The sequence below is a fragment of the Furipterus horrens genome, unplaced genomic scaffold (assembly GCF_987537825.1).
Source record: "Furipterus horrens unplaced genomic scaffold, mFurHor1.1.pri manual_scaffold_7, whole genome shotgun sequence".
Taxonomy (NCBI): domain Eukaryota; kingdom Metazoa; phylum Chordata; class Mammalia; order Chiroptera; family Furipteridae; genus Furipterus; species Furipterus horrens.
In genome coordinates this window covers 98,309,925-98,331,806 of record NW_028327177.1, presented here as the reverse complement: position 1 = coordinate 98,331,806, position 21,882 = coordinate 98,309,925, and the positions used below count along the sequence as shown (strand labels likewise).

At 55.7% G+C, this 21,882-nt stretch overlaps 2 protein-coding genes across 2 annotated transcripts; both read right to left on the bottom strand.

Annotated features, from left to right (window-relative positions):
- Window positions 1–3,091: 3,091 nt before the first annotated feature.
- SEMA3G (semaphorin 3G) lies at window positions 3,092–12,995 on the bottom strand. The gene is made up of 16 exons (XM_090284078.1): window positions 12,836–12,995; window positions 11,087–11,247; window positions 10,918–10,980; window positions 10,563–10,682; window positions 10,213–10,303; window positions 9,984–10,100; window positions 9,610–9,755; window positions 9,285–9,399; window positions 9,120–9,189; window positions 8,677–8,821; window positions 8,152–8,383; window positions 7,966–8,057; window positions 7,245–7,286; window positions 6,280–6,508; window positions 5,843–5,982; window positions 3,092–4,075 (listed from the first exon to the last, which is right to left on the bottom strand). The coding sequence occupies exons 1-16, from the start codon at window positions 12,942–12,944 to the stop codon at window positions 3,635–3,637; spliced, it is 2,313 nt and encodes a 770-aa protein (XP_090140204.1). The 5' UTR covers window positions 12,945–12,995; the 3' UTR covers window positions 3,092–3,634.
- Window positions 12,996–18,537: 5,542 nt separating this feature from the next.
- Window positions 18,538–21,482, bottom strand: TNNC1 (troponin C1, slow skeletal and cardiac type). The gene is made up of 6 exons (XM_090284077.1): window positions 21,401–21,482; window positions 19,936–19,966; window positions 19,587–19,733; window positions 19,196–19,310; window positions 18,831–18,967; window positions 18,538–18,747 (listed from the first exon to the last, which is right to left on the bottom strand). Exons 1-6 carry the CDS (start codon window positions 21,422–21,424, stop codon window positions 18,716–18,718), a joined length of 486 nt encoding a protein of 161 aa, XP_090140203.1. The 5' UTR covers window positions 21,425–21,482; the 3' UTR covers window positions 18,538–18,715.
- Between the last annotated feature and the right edge of the window lie 400 nt (window positions 21,483–21,882).

The window sequence follows — 21,882 nt, the reverse complement described above, 5'->3', positions numbered from 1 at the left end:
GGGATAGAGGACCAAATGTTTTGGAGAATGTGGAACACACAGTAGGCATGCAAATTAAAAAGAGACCATTATGGGCTCCTCAGGGATTTCACAGGGCAAGCAAGCAGGCAGTGCCCAGCTCTGCGGGGCTAAGAAGGCAGAAATCCCTGGATTTATATGACTATTTTAGTGAAATAATTTTTCCACAGGACACCATTTTGAAAAACACTTGACTAATGCCTTTAACAAAGACCTTTCCAGCTCTAAATGTGTTTGGGAAATCATAAAACAGACACTCAAAGGCCAGGGGAAGTATAAGATTTAGAGGAAAAAGCTGGCAGAGGAAGATAGAGTGAAATCCCTGAGGCAGGAAATACAGCTTAAGATGGGAGGAGAGAGGAGGATGGGGCCCAGGGAGAAGGGCCTACTCAAGGGGTCTTCAGGGCACGCATGGCAGTGACAGTGGGAGCAGAGGTGCTGTGTGACTTGGAGAGCCATGTGTGAGGGGCGAAGGGGGCTGTGGAGGTCACATTCACATACCCCTCCCAGCCCAGCACTGTGACAAATAGGTGCGCTGATGATGCTCATGAGTTGGTGGCTTGAGGTGGGGCAACTGAGTTTCAGGTTGAGTCAGGTATGGGTGTTTGTGCACAAACTAGGAGACAAACCTAGGGTCCCCAGGCTGCAAGACAGGACTGATGATTGAGTTATTAAGCCCCCCTAGTCTATCACATGGATTGAGGGGCCCATGCAAGCAAGAGGCTAGTCTCTCTGCTGAGATGGAGCTATGTCCATTCCCACCTTTTCTCACCTCCCTCTGTCACCAGTGGAGTCTGCTCTCTGGGCAGCAGCATAATGTCACAAAGGAGTGGGAGCCTTCTAAAGCACACCTGGTAAGCCAGACTATTGGGGCCTTCCTTCCTCCCCAGAAACTGCAGCCCCCACAGCACAGCCTGGCCCCCAGGCAAGAGCACAGTGACCTTAATAAACGTTGGTATGTGGTTTGGGATGAAGACAGGCGCCAGGCCAAGTGTTGCTGTCACAAACGTCAAGTGTTATTGTGAAAAAGAAGCAGGGCTGCCTACGTGCCCAGCTGCCCTTTGCCAGCACTTTATTTTTTTTTTTTTCTGGCTCAAGATCTTCCTGAAGTTCCAAGAAGGTCAGACTCAGAAGCCTGAAGGGCAGGATTTTCCTTATTTAATAAGCAAACTCAGCTTCATAGACAATATCCTCTGACTCCTTCCTTCCCTGATGCCCACCCTCCCTTCTAGAAAATACCACCTAGGGAGGCCTTCTCCCTTGTGGAATGGATGGGGAAGGCTCTTCATTCCAGTTCACACAGATGGTATCAGTCAATTTAGTACAGAAATACACAGAAACAATAACATAATTATGTGATGTAAATATTAACTTCATTCCCTTCCTTTTAGGTTCTGTGTGGTAGACCATTGTACTATCCTCACTAGAGCTCAGGGGTGGTCATGACAAAATAACAAAAGTAATAAGAGGAAGTATGTTCTGAAGACAGAGAAACCACAAAGCCCATCTCAACATATGGATACAAAAATAGAATTCACACATAGAGGCATTTCCAGGAGTTCTAACACATAGTACCATGGGGTTGGGAGTTGGTAGAATCTATTGATGATGATCCACATGCAGGTGTTTGTTGTTCAGGATTTTGAGCTCCTCCCTCTGTCTTTCAGAGTAGCTTCCCCAAAGGACCCTACCTGGAGCCAGCCACACCTGGGTCCAGACTACAGACCCAGGGCCTGGTTGTTTCTTCCTAGCTCCCCTGGGCAGAGGGGCAGGGCTGGCTGCAGCTTTGACACTATTGCCGGGGCTCTGCCCCTCTCCTCCCCTTCTTGTATGGCCTCTATCTCCCTGCCCCTCTCTTCTCCAGCTCCCTGCCCACAGTCCTCCTCTCCTCTGCTTTTTCCCGGTAACAGCCCAGCCATAGTAACCCAGGCCCAAAGTGTTGTCAGGTTCATCTCGATGCTTCTGGTTCACTGTGCAACGTGTGAAAGGAGGGCCTATTTCATCCCAGTTGGGGATTGGGGGACTGGCACAGAGACAATCCAAGGCAGACACAGTCTGGGTTTGGGCTCAAGGGTACAGGAAGTCCTGTCTGCTTTTTATCTATTTTGTCCTCTTTTATTCATCTTGGTTTTTTAATGGAGGGACTCTTGAACCCGATGCTCCTGTCTCCCTCCTGTCAGTGTTGTGCGTCACTAACTTGTTCACATAGCTGGGAACAACTTTTCATTTAGTCCCTCTTCTCCTCCCCTGCTGTGCTCCCCAGCTCAAACAGACATAACTGCTGATGGCAAAACACCTCCCTACGCGCACAAACAGAATGCGTCCGTCCTGGCCACCTGAGCCTCAGCCCCAAGAACAAGCAGGACCTAGAGTTCTTAGCAGTTTTTTCCCCTTAAAAGGAAAAAAAAAATCAGCTTCATAAATGAACCATCCACAACCAGTCCTTATTTAGCAGAAACCAAAGATTCTGGGGTGGGAAACATCTGGCCTTCCTGGTGGCTCCTGAGCTAATTGATGCCATCTTGAGTCCTTAAGTGTGCCTGCTCCTGGGACCCACAGCCCATCCTAGGGTCTCCCACCCTCTCCCCATCTCAAAAGCCTCTCAGTTATCTGTGTCCCCGGGCGCAGCCCTGCCCCTCCCTGGCCCTGCCTGCCAGCTACGGCTGGCTCCCAGAGCTGCCACATTCCCACCCTCCCAGGCTGTGGGCGTGCTTGCATTGCCCTGGGAAAGACAGCCCACTCCTCCCCATCTCTGGTTCACAGAAATGGAGATGACATTCTCCTAGAACCCATCCTCACCCTGATCATCAGCATGGACACCATGATGGTGGGGAAGGGGGACACTATCAAGAGGGGTAGGCATCCCAGGAAACGTGGCCTGGCAGCTCAAGAGCCCGGGGAAGGGAAGTCAGGCTGTGAAGGCCCCTTTGGTTTATAAAGTAGGGCCCGAGTCCCAGCTCGCCCCCAGGTTGCAGGGAACTCTAGCAATCTGTGCTTCTGTGATTCTGAGATGGAGAACAGGTGGTGGGCAACGGCAGGTGACTACCAAGAGATCAGGGCACGGAGTGGGGGGTGGGGGTGGGGATAGAGGTCTACCTTCTCAGCATTTCCTTTTTCCCTTCCCAGCTCAGTCAGTGTGGGTCTTCTTAACCGGTGCTACCTACATTAGAGGTAACATCGACCCTCCTCCGGCTGCCTAAGGGCCCCCTCTCACTACCTCCTCAGAGGCACCCATAAGCCCACTCTAAGGGTCACTCATAATGGCCTCTGTCCTGCAGCTGGGAAAGAACTGCCCAGTCCTCTTGCCTCTGGGCACAACAGGAAATGGGCTCTGGGGCCACCTCTGAGAACACATAGCAGGCCCACTGGGATTGCCAGTGGCCAGAGGGTGCTGGCTCCATCTGGAACTAAGAGCAGAAAGATGCAGGGAACAGGCGCAGGGTCCCTCCATCAGGCCCCAAGCCTTTCCTGTAGCGGTCTGGTAGGGGTTTGGGGTCTGAGACTCTAAGAGGTGATCAAGCCTGCTGGCCCCCTCTGCCTTAGTTGGGTGGGTGGGAGACACTGGGGGCTGATACTGGGCCACCTGGCCCATCCCAACCACCCCCTCCTTCGCCTTCTATGTGGCCTCCACTTCCCGGGGTGTCCGATTTCGCTCGGCCTGCACCCGGCTCTTCACCTTCTTGCCCAGCTCCAGCCCCGCCCAGCTCTTGCCCTTGGCCTGTTTGCCCCTGCTCCGAGAGGAGCACCACATGCGCTCACAGTACTCATCCACCCGGGGCAAGTTGGTGAAGCCGATGAGCTGCAGGATGTCCTTGTACCAGGCCTTGGGTGGGGTGGAGGCCAGGCCTCCCCGGGCCCGGGGCTCCTCTGGCCTCCGCTCCCTATGGAACAGGCTGTTGAGCTGCGCAGCCACAATCACCTCCAGAGCCAGGCGGGCCACCGTCTGGGAGAAGCCGTGCTCCAGCGTCGTGCAGGTGTACGTGCCCTCATCGAGGCGGCTCAGCCTGCGGAACAGCAGCCCCTGCTCCGTTTGCAGGATTCGCTCATCTGTCTTTACCTGATGGGTACCAGGAGGGCGTGAGGGGCGCGTGGAGCAAGGCACACATCATCAACTTCTCTGCACCCAGCTTTTCCAAGCGTGCCATCTCAGGGCCCGGTACCTGGGCACTGCCCTTGCCCATTCTCCCCTTCCCAAGAAGGGACCAGCAGCTTGGCAGGCTAAACCTCCTCAAGACTAAGCGAATTACAGGCAAGGCTTCACCTTCTCATCATCCAGAACATGGCCTGTGAAGGGCGGTTTTCAAAAACTTGACTGGCCCTGGCTGGTGTGGCTCAGTGGATTGAGCGCCAGCCTGTAAACCGAAGGGTTGCTGGTTTGATTCCAAGCCAGGGCACATACCTGGGTTGCGGGCCAGGTTCCCAGTTGGGGGTGGGAGAGAGGCAACCAATCTATGTTTCTCTCGCACATCTATGTTTCTCCCTCCCTTTCCCTCTCTAAAAATAAATAAATAAAATCAAAAAAATTGTTTTTGATTAGTTTCTTCCTAGTCAAAGCTCTGGGACAGCCCTGGTTGGTGTGCCTCAGTGGACTGAGCACTGACCTGAGAACCAAAGGGTCGCCTGTTCGATTCCCAGTCAGGGCACATGCCTGGGTTTCAGGCTACGTCCCCAGTTGGCATGTGAGAGGCAACCACACATTGATGTTTCTCTCCCTCTCTTTCTCCCTCTCTTCCCCTCTCTCTAAAAATAAATAAATAAAATCTTTAAAATATATATCTCTGGGACACCTATGTTGGCTTTGTGGGGGGCCCTGGCACATGTTCCCACTGACCGAGGGGGTAAGAGGGTGTTCATGGGCTATTACCCAGCCCCAGGACTAGAATTCCCCTCACTCTTCACGGTCTGCATTATTCACTTCCCCCACAGTGCAGGCCCACAGCCCCAGCCAAGGGTGGGCTCTGTGGGATGAGCGCCCATCACAGGGTGGGAGGTGAGAAGTGCTGTTCTGACTCTGGCCCAGCCGCTGTCTGGGCTTTAGTTTACACATCTGTAAGCTGAAGCTGGCCTGCTTGGGCAGCTAGTGCTGTGTAATTTCATTTCATTGCTCGCCCTGCCTCTGGCCCCATGGGGAGTCTCTCAGCGCCTTGCCCAACAGCTGGCCCAGGGCTGGCCTCCCCCAGTTCCCAAGCAGGAAGGAGAGCCCCTACTGTAATCAACCCACTCCCTCCCCTTCCCTGGCAGTGGGAGCTCCTGAGAATGGTTTCTCCCCCTGCCACACCCACGCCCATTCTCAGGCCCCAGAAAGAAGCTGTCTCTGGGGTTGACAGACCTTTCCCAATGGGGTAGGAAGGCCTGGGCAAATAGTTGGACTCCAGGGAGGAAGTTTGAGGCCAGGCAGTGGGGGTTTGGGGGTGGGAGATGGCCAGTGGCACAAGCCTGAGGCAGAGGAGGACCAGGAACCCCTGGGGAAGAGGTCCCTTCAAAGATGAGCCATATGTGTAAGCATGGGGGCTTCCTGACCAGCCTAGACCTCTTTCCTTCTCTTCCATCTCTGCTTCCCACCTTTCAGAGTTCAGCTCACTCCCTTGGGAGTTGGAGGGCTCCCTGTCACTGGCAGAGTTCCAGGCACATCAGGCCTGGGCATTCCCAAATGGCAGGAGTGGGGCATCTCCTTCCAAGCACCCCAGGGGTCTAATACGCAGTTTTCTTCAGCTGAACTTGGCAGGTTACCCCTCAGAGCACCTTCCTAGGACTCAGGACTTGGGGTTCAGGGAGGAATGTGACCTAAAGGCAAGGGCAAACTGGAAGTAGGGTCCTCACTCACCTGATCGGGCCCCTGGTCCCCCGGCCTCTGCAAGAGCCAGCGCACAGTTGCCTGGGGAGACTTGGGCAGACACTCCAGGAAAGTGCTGTTGTGCTCCGTGCCATAGACTGTAGTGGTCTCCACGAGTCCTGCAGCCTCTTCTGGAGGAAGGCAGAGCAGGCTCAGCTCAGGAACTATGCATGGGACCCCTGACTCTCACAGTCCAGGACCCCCCACCAGTGATATAGGGACCTCAGTGTCCATCAGTCCCCAAGCTATTCACTCTGTCCAAAGACCCAACACCTGTATACTGACAGAAGCCCCACAGATAGGGAAACTGAGGCCCAGTTTACAACAGGGCAAGTCTGAAGCCTCATTTCACAGAGGTTGAGCCCAGGCCATGGGGTAAGTAGGAGTCTTGTGAGAGCTCAGCCGGCGCCCACATGGCTGCCACTCACCTTCCTGGCTCTGGCCCAGGCACTGCAGGGCAGGGTTGCCGTGACGGATGTCCTGCCGGCGGAACCGGCGCTTGCTGCTGCCAGGCCGGTAGCGGGTACAGGAAGCACCATCCCAGGCACAATATGGGTCCCGGGCCAGGCAGCACTCTGCACAGGCACTGCCGTAAGTCTCGCACTGGTGCAGCTGCAGCCGGGCCACGCCCAGCCGCGAGCCCACATACAGCATTTGCTGGAGAGGGACCCAAGTAGAGCCCACAGTGAGCCTGGGCTTCCCCAGAAGCAGCTGGGCTCTCAGCCTCCTTGGGTTTTCTGAAATCCCTGACATTTTCAAGCAGTCTTCCAGAACCTCTTGGGTGCATTCACAGAAACAAAATGTGTATCACCCACATGCTGTACACCAGATCTTGTGCTAGGGCATGCAGATGATGGGGCACACCGGGGGCCTTTTCTCTAAGGGGCTTCACCTGCTCACCCTGCTTCTGACCTGGGCCCCCACCCTGATGGCCTTTAGCCTGACTTCCTTCCCTCTGACCTTAGAGGTGCACTCTGCTTTAAGCAATCCCAGTACCAAAGTTGGGATTTACCCAAAGATAAACTGAGGCAGATGAACTTCGGAAGATGGCATTTGCCACTTGCAAAAGGACATGGCGGGCCTCTAAGAAGTGGCTGACTTCCTTGTTTGATTTCAAATCTGGACTTGGTTTTCAAACACTTTTTTGCCTCTGCTGAGAAACAGGTCCGTTGTGGATCTCCTCTTATCTGAACACAGCCTCACTTACTCAGGGCCTCCCACTGCCCACTGGTTTCATGACTGGGAATCTCAGCTACCAGCCCTCCTTGCAGGTCCTAAGCAGGCTGCCCAGCGCCTGCAGCAGGGGCTTTCCAGCAGATACAGGCAGTGCTCAGGAGGCTTTGAGCCAAGGGAGGGGAGGAAGGAGGTGCGAGGAGGGTGCAGCTGCTCTTACCCTTTTGACGGAGATCTCCATCTCAGTGATGGCTGTTGGCGCCTGGGGAAGGAGCAGAGTACCAGGAGAGGGCTGTCAGAGAGCTCTCCACTGCACCCCCTGCTTTCGGCCTCCTTTAGCCCCACAGTGGGAGCCACCTAGCTCCCAGCCTGGGTCAGTGCATGCCCTGGCAAGATGGCTGGACAGTCTTTCCCAGAGGTCAGGTTACAAGAAAGGTCTCCTTACCCTGGCTGGCCTCCAAGCAGAAGGCTTGGAAAAGCAGATCTCCAGTGTCCCCTCTCACAGCCCTGTTCCCCAGCAATGAAGCAGCTGTCTCAAATCACCCATCCCATGTTGGGAGGCATGACAGTCCCCCAGACACACCACCTGTCTGATTCTATAGAGGAGTCAATGGAACCCCTTGAGCACTTGGACTCTCAGCTACCTCCTCACAGTGAGTGTGTTGATCAGGGCTTTGTCAAGGGGGTGTTCATCTTGCCCATCCCTCCCTGGGTACACCCAACTTCCAGCTCACAGATCGCACCAGCATGCCCCTCAGTCATTCAGCAGCATCAGTGAGCCCCTGCAGTGGGACTGTGATCACTTCCAACCCCCACTGGCTGCAAGTTCAGTAAAGACAGGCCCACCTCCCCTGTGTTTTCCCCCTGCTTCCCTAGAGCCAGGGCTAGACCCAAGAATGGAGCTTGAGGGGATCCCTCCCATCAGCCCCCTCCTCGCTCACCTTAAACACCTGGAGCTCTTCCAGAACCACTTCCTCAGGCTCAGCCAAGCCCCCAGCCTGGAGGGCCATGACCTTAAACACTGAACCCGAGTCTGAGGCAGGAAAGAAGGGGTCAGAAGGGGAGGAAGGGGCAGTCTGGGGGCCAGCGCACCTCCCCAGTCCAGTCACTTTACTCAGCCCACCCACCAGTCCCCAGGAAGATGACATCATAGGTCCCGTCCTCTGCCTCCACGCGATCCACCACGATCTGGCGCAGCTGCTGGGCCAGGTGGGTTTTGACGAGGACAGGTCGTCCCTGACGAGGCCGCACGGACTGAAACATGAGCGGGTGGGCGCGGGCAAACTGCAGCACCTCATCTGGGTAGTCCTTGGTGCTGCCAAAGGGTCGTCTGGGCTGCGCGGTCATCTTGCTGGGGCACTGTGGCAGAGGCGAGGGGAGCACCCAGAGTCCTGAGATCACACATGCCCCACCCCAGCCTGTTTCCACACCTCACTGTCTGGGCATGCCAACCTCCCAGGGACTGCTCTCACTGTGTGAGGCTCCTTAACGTGGTCAGGGCTCCCTGCGGTGCCACACCTCACCGTGACCCCGCCCCTCTGGAACCCTAGCTTAGAGCTGCTATGGAGCTGCACACAGACACAATGCTATCCCTACGTAGTGCCCTCCTGGCTTCTGCTCTGCTGTCTTCCCTGGCCTGGCCAGATACTCACCACACCAGGGCGGGGGAAGGGCACCTTGCCCCCATAGGGCCCCCACTGGTGCTGGGGACCATCTTGGTGGGCAAAGGGCCCCTTGAAGACCTCCCAGATGTCCGCCATGTGATATAAGCAGACCGCAAAGCCCTGGAACACAGCACTGCAGAGGGCAGACAGGAACAGTCAGGCCAGGGTGGGCATCATAGGTGGTAAAGGGGAAGTCTAGCTCTTTGGGCACAGCAGAGTGCGACAGTGCCTGCAGTCAGCAGAAACCAAAAAACAGACACTCAAGCAAAGGTAAAGAGGGAGAGACAGAAAATATAGCCACAGGGTCACTGAATCGGGGACAGAGATAGGGACCCATGGCAAATCCAGGATACGAAGGCAGAGGCTCAACAGAGGAACCCAAGGTACAGAGGCCTGGCCCAGGTGGGGTAAGGGGAGGCCAGTGTGCCTACCTGACTGTGCTGAAAAGTGCGTACACCTCGAGGTCCTTCCCTGCCTTGGGCCACAGCAGGAACACATCCTCTGAGAGACAGAAGGCCACTTCCAGTGTCCCCCAATCACTGGCCCTGAGCCCTCCCCACTCCTGCTCCCAGGCCTGCCCTTGGCCCTTCCCTTACCCAGCTGGTCAAAGTGGGTCTCGGCACCCCCGGGACCCGGAACAGAGCAGACCAGCCTGGCCTTGAGAAAAGTGCTCCATTTATTCACCAGCACCCTTTGGCCGCCAGCATCATTCTGTGGGTTGGGGGCTCAGGGTCAGCCTTGGGTCCCAGAGGACAGATAGGCCCCTTCTCCTGCTCCTCCCCCCTCACCCTTCGGCAGAGAAGCACAGACATTGGCTTCATACCCTCACCTCATTTTCCCTACTGCTGAGGGAGGGGACAGGTTGGGGAAGAGGAGTGTAACAAGGACTGAAGTCCCTCACTGCCCCTTCCCAGCTCTCACCACGCAGACACGGCCCACGCGGCTGACAGTGACATGGCCTGGGCCACCGTCTGGCGAGGGGGCAGTCTCCGAAAAGAAGAAGTACACCTTGTCATCATTCTGGTCAGAGTTGTCAGCGATCCGGGTGGCCATCACAAACCGGGGGTCTGGGTGAGAGGTGGTGATAGGATGAAGCTGGTCGGGGAGCCTTACAAGGGAGGACGGGTGGCTGAACACAATGGGGAGGGCAAGAGGTATGGGGACCCCACTGGAGGCTGGTGTCCCAGGGGGTACAGTGGGGATGGGCTGCTCCTCCTCTCTCCACTCCAGCATCAGCTCTCCTGCTTCCTGCAGACCTCCAGCCGGCCTCACCCTCAGCAGACCCCTTCACTCACCATGCAGGAGGCTCTGGTCAGAGTCAGAACGCAAGGCCGGCCAGGGACCCCCACTCCGGAATATCATGGCCTCACGCCCCAGGAAGTCAGCAGTGAGACCAGTGTACAGCTCCCCACCTGGGGTGGGGTGGGGGCAGAGTTAGGGGAGGAGGGCCTAGCCACCATCCTTTCCCAATGAATCAGCCAGCTGCCACCCTCCCATGTCCACCCAAACCTGGGCATCACCCACCTACATAGGTGCTGGCGAAAGGACGGTTGGGCTCATGAGGGCACCGCCCCCGCCCACTTTCAACACTGTGAGGCTCCAGATGGAGTACGTGCTGGGAGAGAGGGAGAGAGGGGTGTCACCTGGGAAAATAGTAGCCCCCCAGGCAGTGGCCATTGCGTGCAGCTGGAGAGTGGGGGTGGATGAAGCTGCCCTTGATTCGGGGCCTTGCCAATGGGGTCAGCTCTCTGGCACAAAGGCGCCTTTCAGGGCCCTGAAACCTCTGCCCTGACCCAGGCTCAATGGGGAGAGTTCAGGCAGCCTGGAGGAAATGTCATGCTTCCCAGGCCCTTGTGGGGCCTGCCCAGGCTCACCTCCCCACGGTGCCCAACCGCGATGAGGGCGCAGGTGGGATGGAAGGCTCCAGTGCCACAAGCCAGCAGGTGGGTTCGGTTGTGAGGCTGCAGCACCCTCACGAAGTTGGCACACTCCATCTAGTGGGGAGAGGGGCAGGGGATGAGGGGCTGCTCACCATGTCCTCGGGTCCCAAGACTCAGCCCTGCCTGGCTGATGAGCTCTGGGGGTCTAGGATGACATTCTTCATGGATCTTTAAGAGCCCTTCATATCTGTTTCAAATTACCCCAGCACAGGCAGCTGGAGGAGTGACCAGCCATAGGCTATCCTGGGGGTTGGTCAGGGTTGGGACAATCACTCCTGAAGGCACTCACCAAAGGATCTCTTCCCTTTCGAACACACTCCTCTCTCTGTCCGGGCTGCGGCGGCCACAGAACCTGAAACACAGCCAGGCTGACCCCTGACCTCACAGCCTCACTTTCCCCACTGGGTCCAGAGTTGCCCAGCTCTCCGACAAACCCTCACTTAGTCATCCCAGCTCACCTCCCGGGGGTCTGCCCATGCCTGGTCCAGCTGCAGAGAGTAGATGGCATCGCGACCTCCCAGAAAGAGGCGGTCTCGGTACTCATCCAGGTACATAGCCCGAAGGTCCAGGGAGCCCCGGGGACCCAGAAAGATGGCAGAGCGGTTGGAAGACAGGAGGTCTACAAGGGAGCAAGGGCAGAAGTCAGGGCCCCCTCAGCCAATGTGTGGAAATGAAGGGTCCCAGCTGTTCACGCCCCCCCCCCCGACATCTGGAAAATGTTTCCATCCACAGGGCTGCTGGAGGGCTTCTGGGAAATGGCTTCTGGGGTGGGTGGGACAGGGGGCTCTAAGCCCCCACCCAGACCAGCCCACCCAGGGGCCAACTCTTCTCCCTCCTTTCCTGAGCCCTCGATATTTCAATTCACATCTCCTTCCCAGTGGCCCGTCTGTGTTCTATGCAATCCCAAGGACAGATGGCCCCATGGCAGAACTTAAGGGAGCAAGCTCCAGGCTCTAGTCCAAGGATGTGGCTAAAGAGGATTTCCTCCTCCATAGACCCCACCTACCCAGGCCCTAGGGACAGAGGGTGGCTGTCTGGGGATGCTGGTCCTAGGGGTTAGGCTCCTGAAATAAATCCTTGGAGTTAGGCTAGGGAGTTGGAGGTGATGGGTGGGTAAGGGGGGCAGACAGCAAGAGGGGTGAAAGGGGCCTTGGCCACACTTGGGAAGAAGGCCAAGCATTCTATGCCTGCTCAAGTGGTCATCCTCAACCCAGCGACCACTCCATTCCAAAATTCATTGACAGTCTCTTCCAGGAAGCTCTCCATGGATGACAGTACTTTGGAGGGGATTTGCCCTATTTAGGCTTTTTCTTATAGCCTGACCTCCCTCAAGAACCACAGCTCCAAGGGCAGAACTACATTCTTCCCCACCCCCCAGACCCCACTTTCAGACTCTCCAGAGTGGAGCCATAGCTCCCCACTCATACTCTCCAGAGCCTGGGTCTCCCCCCTTACACTAGGGTTCCCAGGGAAAGTGAGCAACCCTCTGACTTTCTAAGAAGAACCTGTGGAGAGCCTGTGTCTCAGGGACCTTCTCCTGTGTACTGTCTCCACAGACTCAGAAGCCTGTGCCAGCAGCAGCACAACACATCAGGTTAGATCTACAGAGAGACTCCTGGGCCAGGCTGGAGAGGGAGGAGCAAGGCCAGCATTGGGAAGTGGGCTGCAAGAGGCAGGTGGGTGGGAGGAGGAGGCTGTGAGGACCGGGTGAAGGACCCCATTGCAGAGAGAGGAGGAGAGGGGCAGGATCCTGCTACCCATCCCCCCCTCCCCCACCCCACTGTCTGCCCTGGGCAAGGAACCCCTGCTGAGTGCAGACAGATCCTTCAGACCTCCCTTGTCTGCCCATCCCCATCTCTCTGCCTATCTCTACTGAGGTCACTCAGGGTCTCCATTGGTCTCTCTCCTTTTCGCAACAGTCCCTCAGGTTTTCCTCTGTGTGACTCTGTCTGTACCACCTTCACCCTGGCCATGCCTCTGGGAGCTGTCCCTTGCCTTCTCCCCAGTGCCTGCCTCTGGTGGCAGCCAGAACACCATCCCCAGGGAATGACAAGGAAATCCTTCCCAAGGGCTGTGCAGGTAGTGACTGCATCCCTCCAACTGGCAGAACAGACTGCCCTGGGTGGCTGGGGGCCCCCACAGCTGAGGGCACTACAGGGTCCCAGATTCCCGCAGACACACAAACAAACAGGGCACATGGTCCCTACCTCGGTAGGAGAGCCTCAGACGGGGCACGCTGGGGCTGGGACTAGGACTGCCCCCACAGAGCAGGAGGCCCCCCAAAAGGCAGCAGATGGCGCAGGCTGAGGGGGTCATGATGGGGGACCGAGGACACCACGCTGCCCGTGCAGCCACCCTCTGGTCCCACTGCTGGCTGTAGTTTGCTCTCTTGCCACCAGGGCCGCCACTTATAAGGCAACGGCTCCGCCCCATCCAGGGCCAGGAAGGCGGAGGAGGAGGGAAGGGCGAGAGCCTGCTTTGCACCTGCACTGACGCTCTCCATCCCGACCGGCATGGTTTATGCCTCTGTCTGATTGGCCAGTTCCCCTGTTGCCCGCTGGGGAGACTCTTTACCATCTGGGGTGTGGGTAGTTTACAAAAAAAAAAATGTCCACAATCCAAGTCTCCAGGCTCTAGCAAAATGTCAAGGGGGTGATAACCTGGAAGAGAGGTCAGGAGTCAGAGATCAGAGGTTAAAAGGCTGGATGAGGGTCTGGTTGGGCTCTCCTTTGCTCTCTGCCCCTCTGGTGCCCATGACAGAGACAACCCACACATACAAACCGACTCTAAGCCCCAGTCTCTGATACCAGCGACGTCCAGATCCCCGAGACCTTGACTTGGCTCCCGAGCTCCCTACAGGGTTCCAAGTTAGTGAATGTGTATGTGTGTGTGTGTGTGTGTGTGTGTGTGTGTGTCAGGGCAGGGGACAGGGCATGTCATTCCAGCCGAAGGAGCTCCATATTTTGGGTGGAGGCTTGAGGTTTGCCACACTTTACAGATCTGGGATTGGCAAGAGATGAATGTCTGACCTCCAGGTCCCATCCTAGCTCACTGGGCAAGGGACCCTCCCACTATCCTGCCTGTCTCAGCCATCCAGTCGTTCCAGAGACCCAGGGCCCAGAATGTCACTCAGGGAGTGGTGAGCTCTTCCCAGAACCTCCCTCTGCCCCATAAACCCTGTACATACGATCCCTCCAGAGTGAAGATGAAGGGAGGATGCTCACCCTGCCACTCCCTCTGCCCTAAGCTCAGATCCAGGGGGCAAGGAAGCCACAGAGAGAGACATGAAGGAGATGAGACTGAGGGGCTGAATCAAAGCAAGTGAGGGGACTATCACATGCCCCCTATCCTACAGTAGTTCTCATCCCTGTCCCCCAACAGCTGCCTCTCCACCGCACCCCTACACTCAGAATCTGAGGCCCTGGCAGCAAAGAAGACTTCAACCTTGAGCCAGTATTGGAACTCCCAGAATTCTAGAAACTCCTGCAAGTTACGCCTCCCAGATGAACCGGACTGAGACCTCAGATTATGGTCTCAGATTGGGGGTTTAGAGAGTGAAGGAACTAGCCCAGGCAAAACAGCGGGCAGAGAACAGGCCCCATCAACCCTGCCCCTTGCTGGCATTCTTTTTTGCTTTGGTGGCTCCTGGAGTTGGTACTTGGACCTCACTTCTCCTCCCCATCTCATCCTTGGAACGTAAACAGGTCGGCCCCTTGAGTTAGCATGAGAAGGACCCAGGAACCTTGAACCCTGTCTCCCTATCCCCACCTCCCCCTGACATACACATGCCTTCTCCCAGAGGGAGCTCTGGCCTGTGTGGACAAGAAGCTACTCAGGGAGGCCAGTGACAGGCCCAGACCACCCGTCTCTGACTTCACTTGAAAACGTTAGCCAAAGCCCTTTCCCACTCTGGGTCTCCATCTCCTTCCAGGACCAGGCACTAGTCTCCTTGGGTGTAACAGACTCTGTAAATTGGTGAGGGGTGCTTGCACAGGGACCGCCATGATGGTGATTATATTCTGGTCCCTCAGAGGGGTGAAACCCCTCTGCTGCCATCTCCCTGGAGAGATGTTTTGGGAGATAGCCAGTATCTGGTTGGAGTTTGAGCCAGACAGCCCCTCAACCAGTATGTAGCCATAGGCTCTGGGCAGAGGCCCAACAACTCTTCATCCTCCCAGCTTGCTGCAGGGATCTCAGCTCAGCCAGACCCCAGAGCTGAGGCTGCAGGGGAAGCCTGGATCTACTGGAGCACGATGTGGGGGGCAGCCCCTTCCACACAGCTTGGGCCAAGGGCAGGGAGCCCGAAATCTAAGGTTAATTTGTTGTGTGACCTCAGGCAGGTCCTCTCCTTCTTTGGGCCTCAGTTTCCCAATCTGGGAAAGAAGTAAGGATCTTCTGTAAAGGTCCTTGTTTTTAGGCTGCAGATGAAAATAGAACCAAAGGTGCCCCTGAGAATCTGTGGGCCCAGCCTCATGCATCTTGTGCCATCTAACGGACAAAGTGGGAACTGCGGAAGGTCCCAATGTTGCTGGCTCTGTCAGGCTCTGTGCAGGTCAGCAGGGCCACCCAGGAGAAATCTCTTGGGGTGGCAGTCAATAACCAGGCAATCATAATATGAAGAGGGAGGGGCAGTGAGAGAGGTTACAGTCAGAGACGTTCCAGGAGACAGAGGAAGTCTAGGGAGGCTTCATGGAGGAAGTGCTATCAGGGCAAATGATGACACAGCCCAGAAGAAATGGAGAGTAGTGAAGGAAGAAACACAGTCAGAACTAGGTGATATATGTAGAGGAGCTCAATGCCATGTGTTAATGGGAGCTTGTGTGATGTGTGTTAATGAATCAGATGCTACCATGTAGGTATGTGGAGTGTCACAGTCCAGCCTCTCCCAGCTAGAAGGAAAGGATGCCCCAGCCTCTCCCCCATCAATCTCCTTCCGGAACAGAGATATTGGGACAATCCCATGGGGCTCCCTCCTTGTGGACCCTTTCCTTAAGGCACTAGCCAGTACCCCTCCTTAGATGAGCTTCCCTGAACTCACATCTCCCTCAGCTCCCATCCATTTCTCTGTTCCCTGAGCATTTGCAAAACGTCACCAGTGTTTTCTGCACTCTCCATCTCCCCTTTACCTTGCTCAACCCTTTGGTCCTCTCCAGCCAGATTCCCATCCCACTGCTCCAATGAAATCCTTATGTGCAGGTGGCCAAGGCCTCAGGGGCCTCCAAGTTCCCTAAAACCAGAACCATCCTCTGTCTTTCATGCTTCCTTTCTTCCCTCCCGGCTCTTGGGGCCCCTCACTGACCCAGGGTCTCTCCCACTTCACTGGTCATGTGGGATGCAGCTACCCATGTGGGATGCCCAACGCACAGCCCTGGGCCCCCTCTCACTACACACCCTTTTTCTGGGGTCTCATCCAGGACCAGGGCTGGGCAAGTGCTCCTCACTCTGATGACACCTGAGTTTATAGCTCTCCCTCTGCCCTCTTCTTGTCTCCAGTGTTGCCACCATCCTGTTCCAGAGGCATCTCAGCTTTGCCAAGGACCAAGAACTCTCCATTTCCCCTGTGATAATCCTGCCAGAAATGCCTGTATCTAGTCCTGAAGAAATCCCAGACAAACTCAAATCGCATGAGAGTCTACAAAATAATTGGCCTTTACACCCCAAGTGCCAATGTCATGAAAGACAAGAAAAGACTGAGAAATTGACACAGGTTGAAAGAGAGTAAGTGGATAGGATGACAAGACACAGTGTGTGATCCTGGGTTGAATCCTGGTCCAGGAAGAGGTCTTTAGCAGGACAACTGACAAATGTGAGTGAGAGAGGCAGATGAGTTAGTAGTGGCCTGGGTTTGCTCATTGTCCTGTGGCTATTTAAGATGTTAACATTTGGGGAAGCTGGGGGAACTGCAAATGGGGAGTTCTTTGTACTATTTTTGCAAGTCTGGAATTTCAAAATGAAAAGTAAAAGAATGTAGGTCCTGGCAAGCAGCTCAGTTGGTTAGAGCAATGTCCTGATATGCCAAGGTTGCAGGTTCAATCCCCTGTCAGGGCACATACGTGGAAAAACAAATGAATGCAGAAATAAGTGGAACAACAATGCGGTGTTTCTCTCTCTCTTCCTTTCTCCTTCTCTCTTTCTAAAAAATAAAATCAGTTAAATTTTTAAAAACATTTTAAAGAAAAGTTAAAAAAAAATTTAAATCTAAAGGAAATAAGGAAACTCCACTTTCCAATACCCCACCACCAAGAACCTGTGCCTCCCCCAGGCTTCCATGTCAGGGAACAGCAGTTTCATCCTTGATATTAAAGGCCATCCTTGAATCATTACTTTCTCATACCTCACATTCAATCCTCTGGTTCCAAATATGCCCTGAATCTGTACACCTCCCTCCACCCTTCTTGCCTCACTGTGCTGAGAGCCACCATGCCTTCTCACTCTAAGGCTGCTGAGGCTGCCTTTCTGCTGAAATGCTACAGTCTCTTTCCATATGCCCTCCCTCTGTGGTTCTTCAGGCCTCAGCGCAGTGCCACCTCCTCCAGGAAGCCTTCCCAGGTCACTCTATCCCATGGCTACCACACCTCTACAATCCTCATTCCAGCACCATGCTGATTTACTCACTGCACTCATCTCCCTCTTTGTCTTCCTGAGGTGACTACAAATTCCACAAAATTAGGGACTGAGCCTCTCTCTGAATGGCCCCGGCATCCAACCAGCGCCAGGAACGTAGTAGGAATGACTGAACCATGAAATAGCGCTCTGGTTGGTGGTGCTGCCCACTGTAGTCCTGTCTCCTCTCCTGAGAAATCGTCATTCCTGGGTGCATGTGTAGGTCCTGGAACTCTCCAGCTTGCTAGGGTCTCCTGCCAGCTCTGGCCTCCGCTAGAGGCATCTTCAGAATTCCAACACTGTCTCTGGAATGCTGGGCCTGCCTAGGGAATGCCAAAGCTGGGGCACAGGTGGGGAGGCTGTGGAGCGGCTGGGTGGAGCGCCTGGGTGGAGCGCCTGGGTGGAGTGAGGACAGCTGCTGACATTCTGACTGGAGCCTAGACACCATGGCAGCTGTCCCAGCTGCAAGCACAACAGCTCACACTTCCACTTCCTTGCAGCACCCCCACGCCCAGGACCAGTATGTATCACTCTTCTGGTTGTAGCTCTCTGGCCTGGATACCCTCACCAAGGTGGGAGCCACTGGGCTTTGAGCCTCCATTCCCTGTCAGGGAGGGAAAGTGGGTTGCTGGAGCCTCCAAGGTTCAGGAAAACTGGAAATTAGTCTCACATGGACCTGGTCCATCAGACAAGAGACCTCACTGGGAGCCATGTGGCTCTGCTCTCCCCCAGACTCACTGGATGACCTTTACAGGTCCTTGTGCCTCTCTGGGCCCCAGGGTCCTCACCTGTCACATGGGTGAGGGAAGGCAGAGTAGATGATATACCCCTTGATCCCTGGGAGTCAATGGTATCAAAGGGAAATCCAAGTGAGTGGCAGATGGACTAGAGCTGCAGGCCCACTGGGTCCCACAGTGCTCTGCTTAGATGGAGCTGGGGCTGCTGTGCGCATCCAGGGCCCAGCTGGGTGCTGCAATTATTTCTCCCTCCAAGTACAGGACCCTCTGGCTGCCAACTAGCTAACCAAAGCCATGGCCCCAAGGAGCTTGTGAAATGCAGATTCCTGGGCCACCCCAAACTCTAGATGCTGAATCGCTGGAGATGACACCTGGGCATCAGCAGTTATAGAAAGGAGGCAGTGGGGTATGGTAGTCAGATCTAACCTAATCCCTTCTACACAAGGCTTATTTCAGGACCAGTCAGAGCAAGGACTCTGGGATAGATGGATGTGGTCCCCAGGGCCAGAGCGTTTTCCGGCTGGTGAAATGTCCACAGCACCCCCAGAAGGAAAGCAAGACACCAGGCCTCCAGGGAGCAGAGCTTTATTTGCATTCCCTAGGACAGAGCTAAGGAGGGAGTCAGGGAGTGCCTTCCATCAAGGATACACCGAGGGTCACATCCTGGGGACCTCGGCCCCCTGCCCTACCCCAGGGCCCAGCTGGAGTTGGAAGGTAGCACACGCAGCTCTGAGCGAAGGTCAGCATCTACTCCACTCCCTTCATGAACTCCAGGAATTCTGTGGAGAGAAGGGCAGGCATGAGCTAAAGTTGGGGGCCTGCAGGGCGTGGGCAGCGGGGGATCCAGCGCACCACCCCTCACCATCATAGTCGATGCGGCCATCGTTGTTCTTGTCACCATCCTTCATGAGCTCCTCAATGTCATCCTCCGTGATGGTCTCGCCCGTAGCCTGAAGCATCACCTTCAGCTCCTCCAGGTCAATGTAGCCGTCAGCATTTCTGCAGGGGTGGGAGCAAGGGAGGCCTCAGAGCCTATGGTGGTGGAGGCCAAGGGGAAGAAGAGCCAGCCCCACCCACAACCCAGTAGGCAGGGCAGAGCCACTAGGAGATGAGGCATCCCATTCCCCCAATGCACAGAATGGGAGACTGAGGCCTGGAGCTCATAAGACTGTCCCTCTCCCCAGCTCTACTAGAGTTGGGGTCAGAGGTCAAGGGTCATATACTCACTTGTCAAACATGCGAAAGAGGTCAGACAGCTCCTCCTCAGACTTCCCTTTACTGTCATCCTTCATGCACCGAACCATCATGACCAGGAACTCATCGAAGTCCACTGTGCCACTGCCTGGGAGTTAGAAGGCATGACCATTAGAGAGGGATGGTCAGAAAGGCTGGCACTGCCCTTGACCCTGGACCTGAGTATTCTCACTGCAACCACACACCAATTTCATGAGGCAAGGTAGTCATTATACACATCGTATGTATGAGATGACCGAGGCTCAGAGAGATTCAACAGCTCCTTCAAGAGCACAGAGAAATAAGTGGCAGAGCCAGGATTCAGGTCCCCAATGACCTGGGGGTGGTATGGGTCTGGGGACTGGGGCAGGGCAGAGGGGCTTACCATCCTCATCCACCTCATCAATCATCTCCTGCAGCTCCTCAGGTGTGGGGTTCTGGCCCAGCATCCTCATCACCTTGCCCAGCTCCTTGGTGCTGATGCAGCCATCCTCAGCGCCCAGCACGAAGATGTCAAAGGCTGCTTTGAATTCTGTGTTCCATAGGGGATGGGGAACAGAGTGGCCAGGGCTCAGCAGCCAGGACCCCAGAAGGCCAGAATCCTGGGGTCACCTACCAACCTGCCCACTTCCCTCTGAGACCTCTATGGTCACAGCAAGGGGGACCCCAGGTTCTGGTCTCCAGCCTGGGGTCCTCATGATCCCCTAGCCCAGCCCTGTTATTGGGGCACTCACCATTTTTCTGCTCTTCTGTCAGCTGCTCTACCTAGAGAGGAAGAGGTCTCAGGACTCAGGCTCTCGCCACAGTTGAGGAAACCTACCCATCTCACAGGTGGGACCACTGAACCCAGGAAGAGGCAGGCCATTTCCAGGTCACAGAGCAGAGGCCTCAGTCCTCCCTCCCTGCCCTCAAAGCCCTTCGGTAACCCAGCTGGCTTCACTGAGACTGGGCTCAGGGCCAGGGTGACAGGTGGGCACCCCCTCCAGGACTAAGGTGACCCTGAGTAACAATAGTCAGTGACCACTCAATGCCCGATCAGTGGCCCTGCTGAAACCCAAGCAGGGTAGTCCGAGGGACAGCTGTGCCTCAGGTTGGGACAATAAAACCAGTGTGGGGGTAGGTAAAGCCACTCACTGTAACCTGACCAGGGTGGCCACTGGGCTATTTTTAACGGGGGACAAAGTTAAACCTGGTGATTGTTCTGGGGACTCTGGCATGCAGGGGGTGGGGCAGCGTTATCTGTCCCCCTGGCCTGCTGGTGCCTCAGGAGCCAAAATTAGTCCCCAGCCCTGACTGGCCTTGTATGGACACGGGGAGAGGGCTGCTCCCCCCAGCTCTATGGACTTCTACAGGATAGGCAGAGGCACCCCGAGAGCCAGCTGCAGCCCTTCCCTGCCCAGCAGTGGGACTACAATCCCGGAGCTGAAAGAGGGGCTCCTTTGGGGACAGCAGTCTGTGCCAGATGTCCTTATCTGTGGGGCAAGGGGAGGTCAGCAAACTAACCCTCCCTGAGATGGAATAGCATCTGAAGCCCCTCAGTGATCTCAGAAGGTTACAGCGAGGTGAGGCGACCACTCTCCAGCCCTAACCCCCAGCTAAGCCACTGAGCCCTGAGCCTGCTAGGCCAGATGGCGGTTTCGGCTTCTATTCCTTCTCCCTGGCTCTTCCCCATGCCCAGTCCTTCCCTGCCTGCCTCAAACTTCAAAGCCCCTTTCCCAGCTCAGGATTTGGCGCTGCAGCCTCTTCCTCACAACCCCTTTCACCGCCTCCACAATATCTTCATCCATCCCAGGGACTGGAGGGGGCTGGGGAACTGTGAGAGTGTGGGAAGCAGAATTTGAGGGGCAGAAATGGGTATGGGGACAAGGAGACAGTGAAAGACTGAGATAGCTCAGAACAAAAAGATGGAAAGATGCTGAGAAAGGCAAAGGCCCAGAGACCAAAGACACAAATGCAGAGAGATATGGCCAAGAGACAGTGACACAGACTACACATTTGGAGACAGAGGCAGACGTGATGTTAAAAGGTGTGACCTCCCTACCTACTCTGACAGCTCCTCTCCAATCCACACCCCAGAACACCAGACCCACTGTCCTCTTCAGGGCCTCTCTTAGGTCCCCACCACTTTGCTGGGGTGACCTTGTTCCCCCATCCTGAGCTGAGTGACTCCCAGTGGGCCCACCAATCCCAGTCCCTTACCGCAGCCTTGTAGATGTCATCCATGCTGTCGGCTCAGAGGGCAGGCTGCTGAGGCTGCCAGGAGTCCCTGTGCTTAAATAGCTCTGCCCCGCTGCATTCCGGGCCCAGCCCACCCCTGCAAGTAGCATCCTCCACCCCCTTTGCCAGCCCTGGTGATCTCAGGCTGGCCTGAGTCCCTGTGTCCTCTGTCCAGGGCAGGAAGATGAAGGGCCCTAAGACCAGCTCTCTTTTCCTTTGTTCCCCTATAGTCCCCGAGGTGACTCTCTGTAAAGTTTTCTTCAATGAATGAAAACAGAAACCTGGGACAGAACAGGAACTGCAAAGTAGTGGGTCTGGGCCAGGCCCCTACACACAGCAGCTTAGCCTCCCATCCAATCAGGAAGGTGGGTGATACTCCCACTTTTCAGATAAGGAAACTGAGGATTCTGGAGGGGTGGTGACTTGCCCAAAGCCTGGTAGACTTGGCAGCCCCTGCCTCAACT

Bases quoted from the DNA above. Each gene is read 5' to 3' on its own strand.
- SEMA3G (XM_090284078.1), bottom strand. From the start codon at position 12,944: ATGACCCCCTCAGCCTGCGCCATCTGCTGCCTTTTGGGGGGCCTCCTG. The intron at 11,248-12,835 runs GTAGGGACCATG...GCTCCCTTGTAG, and splicing joins TCTGAGGCTCTCCTACCGAG to ACCTCCTGTCTTCCAACCGC. The intron at 10,981-11,086 runs GTGAGCTGGGAT...GCTGTGTTTCAG, and splicing joins CATGGGCAGACCCCCGGGAG to GTTCTGTGGCCGCCGCAGCC.
- TNNC1 (XM_090284077.1), bottom strand. From the start codon at position 21,424: ATGGATGACATCTACAAGGCTGCG. The intron at 19,967-21,400 runs GTAAGGGACTGG...CTTCCTCTCTAG, and splicing joins ATGACATCTACAAGGCTGCG to GTAGAGCAGCTGACAGAAGA. The intron at 19,311-19,586 runs GTAAGCCCCTCT...TCTAACTCCCAG, and splicing joins TGATGAGGTGGATGAGGATG to GCAGTGGCACAGTGGACTTC.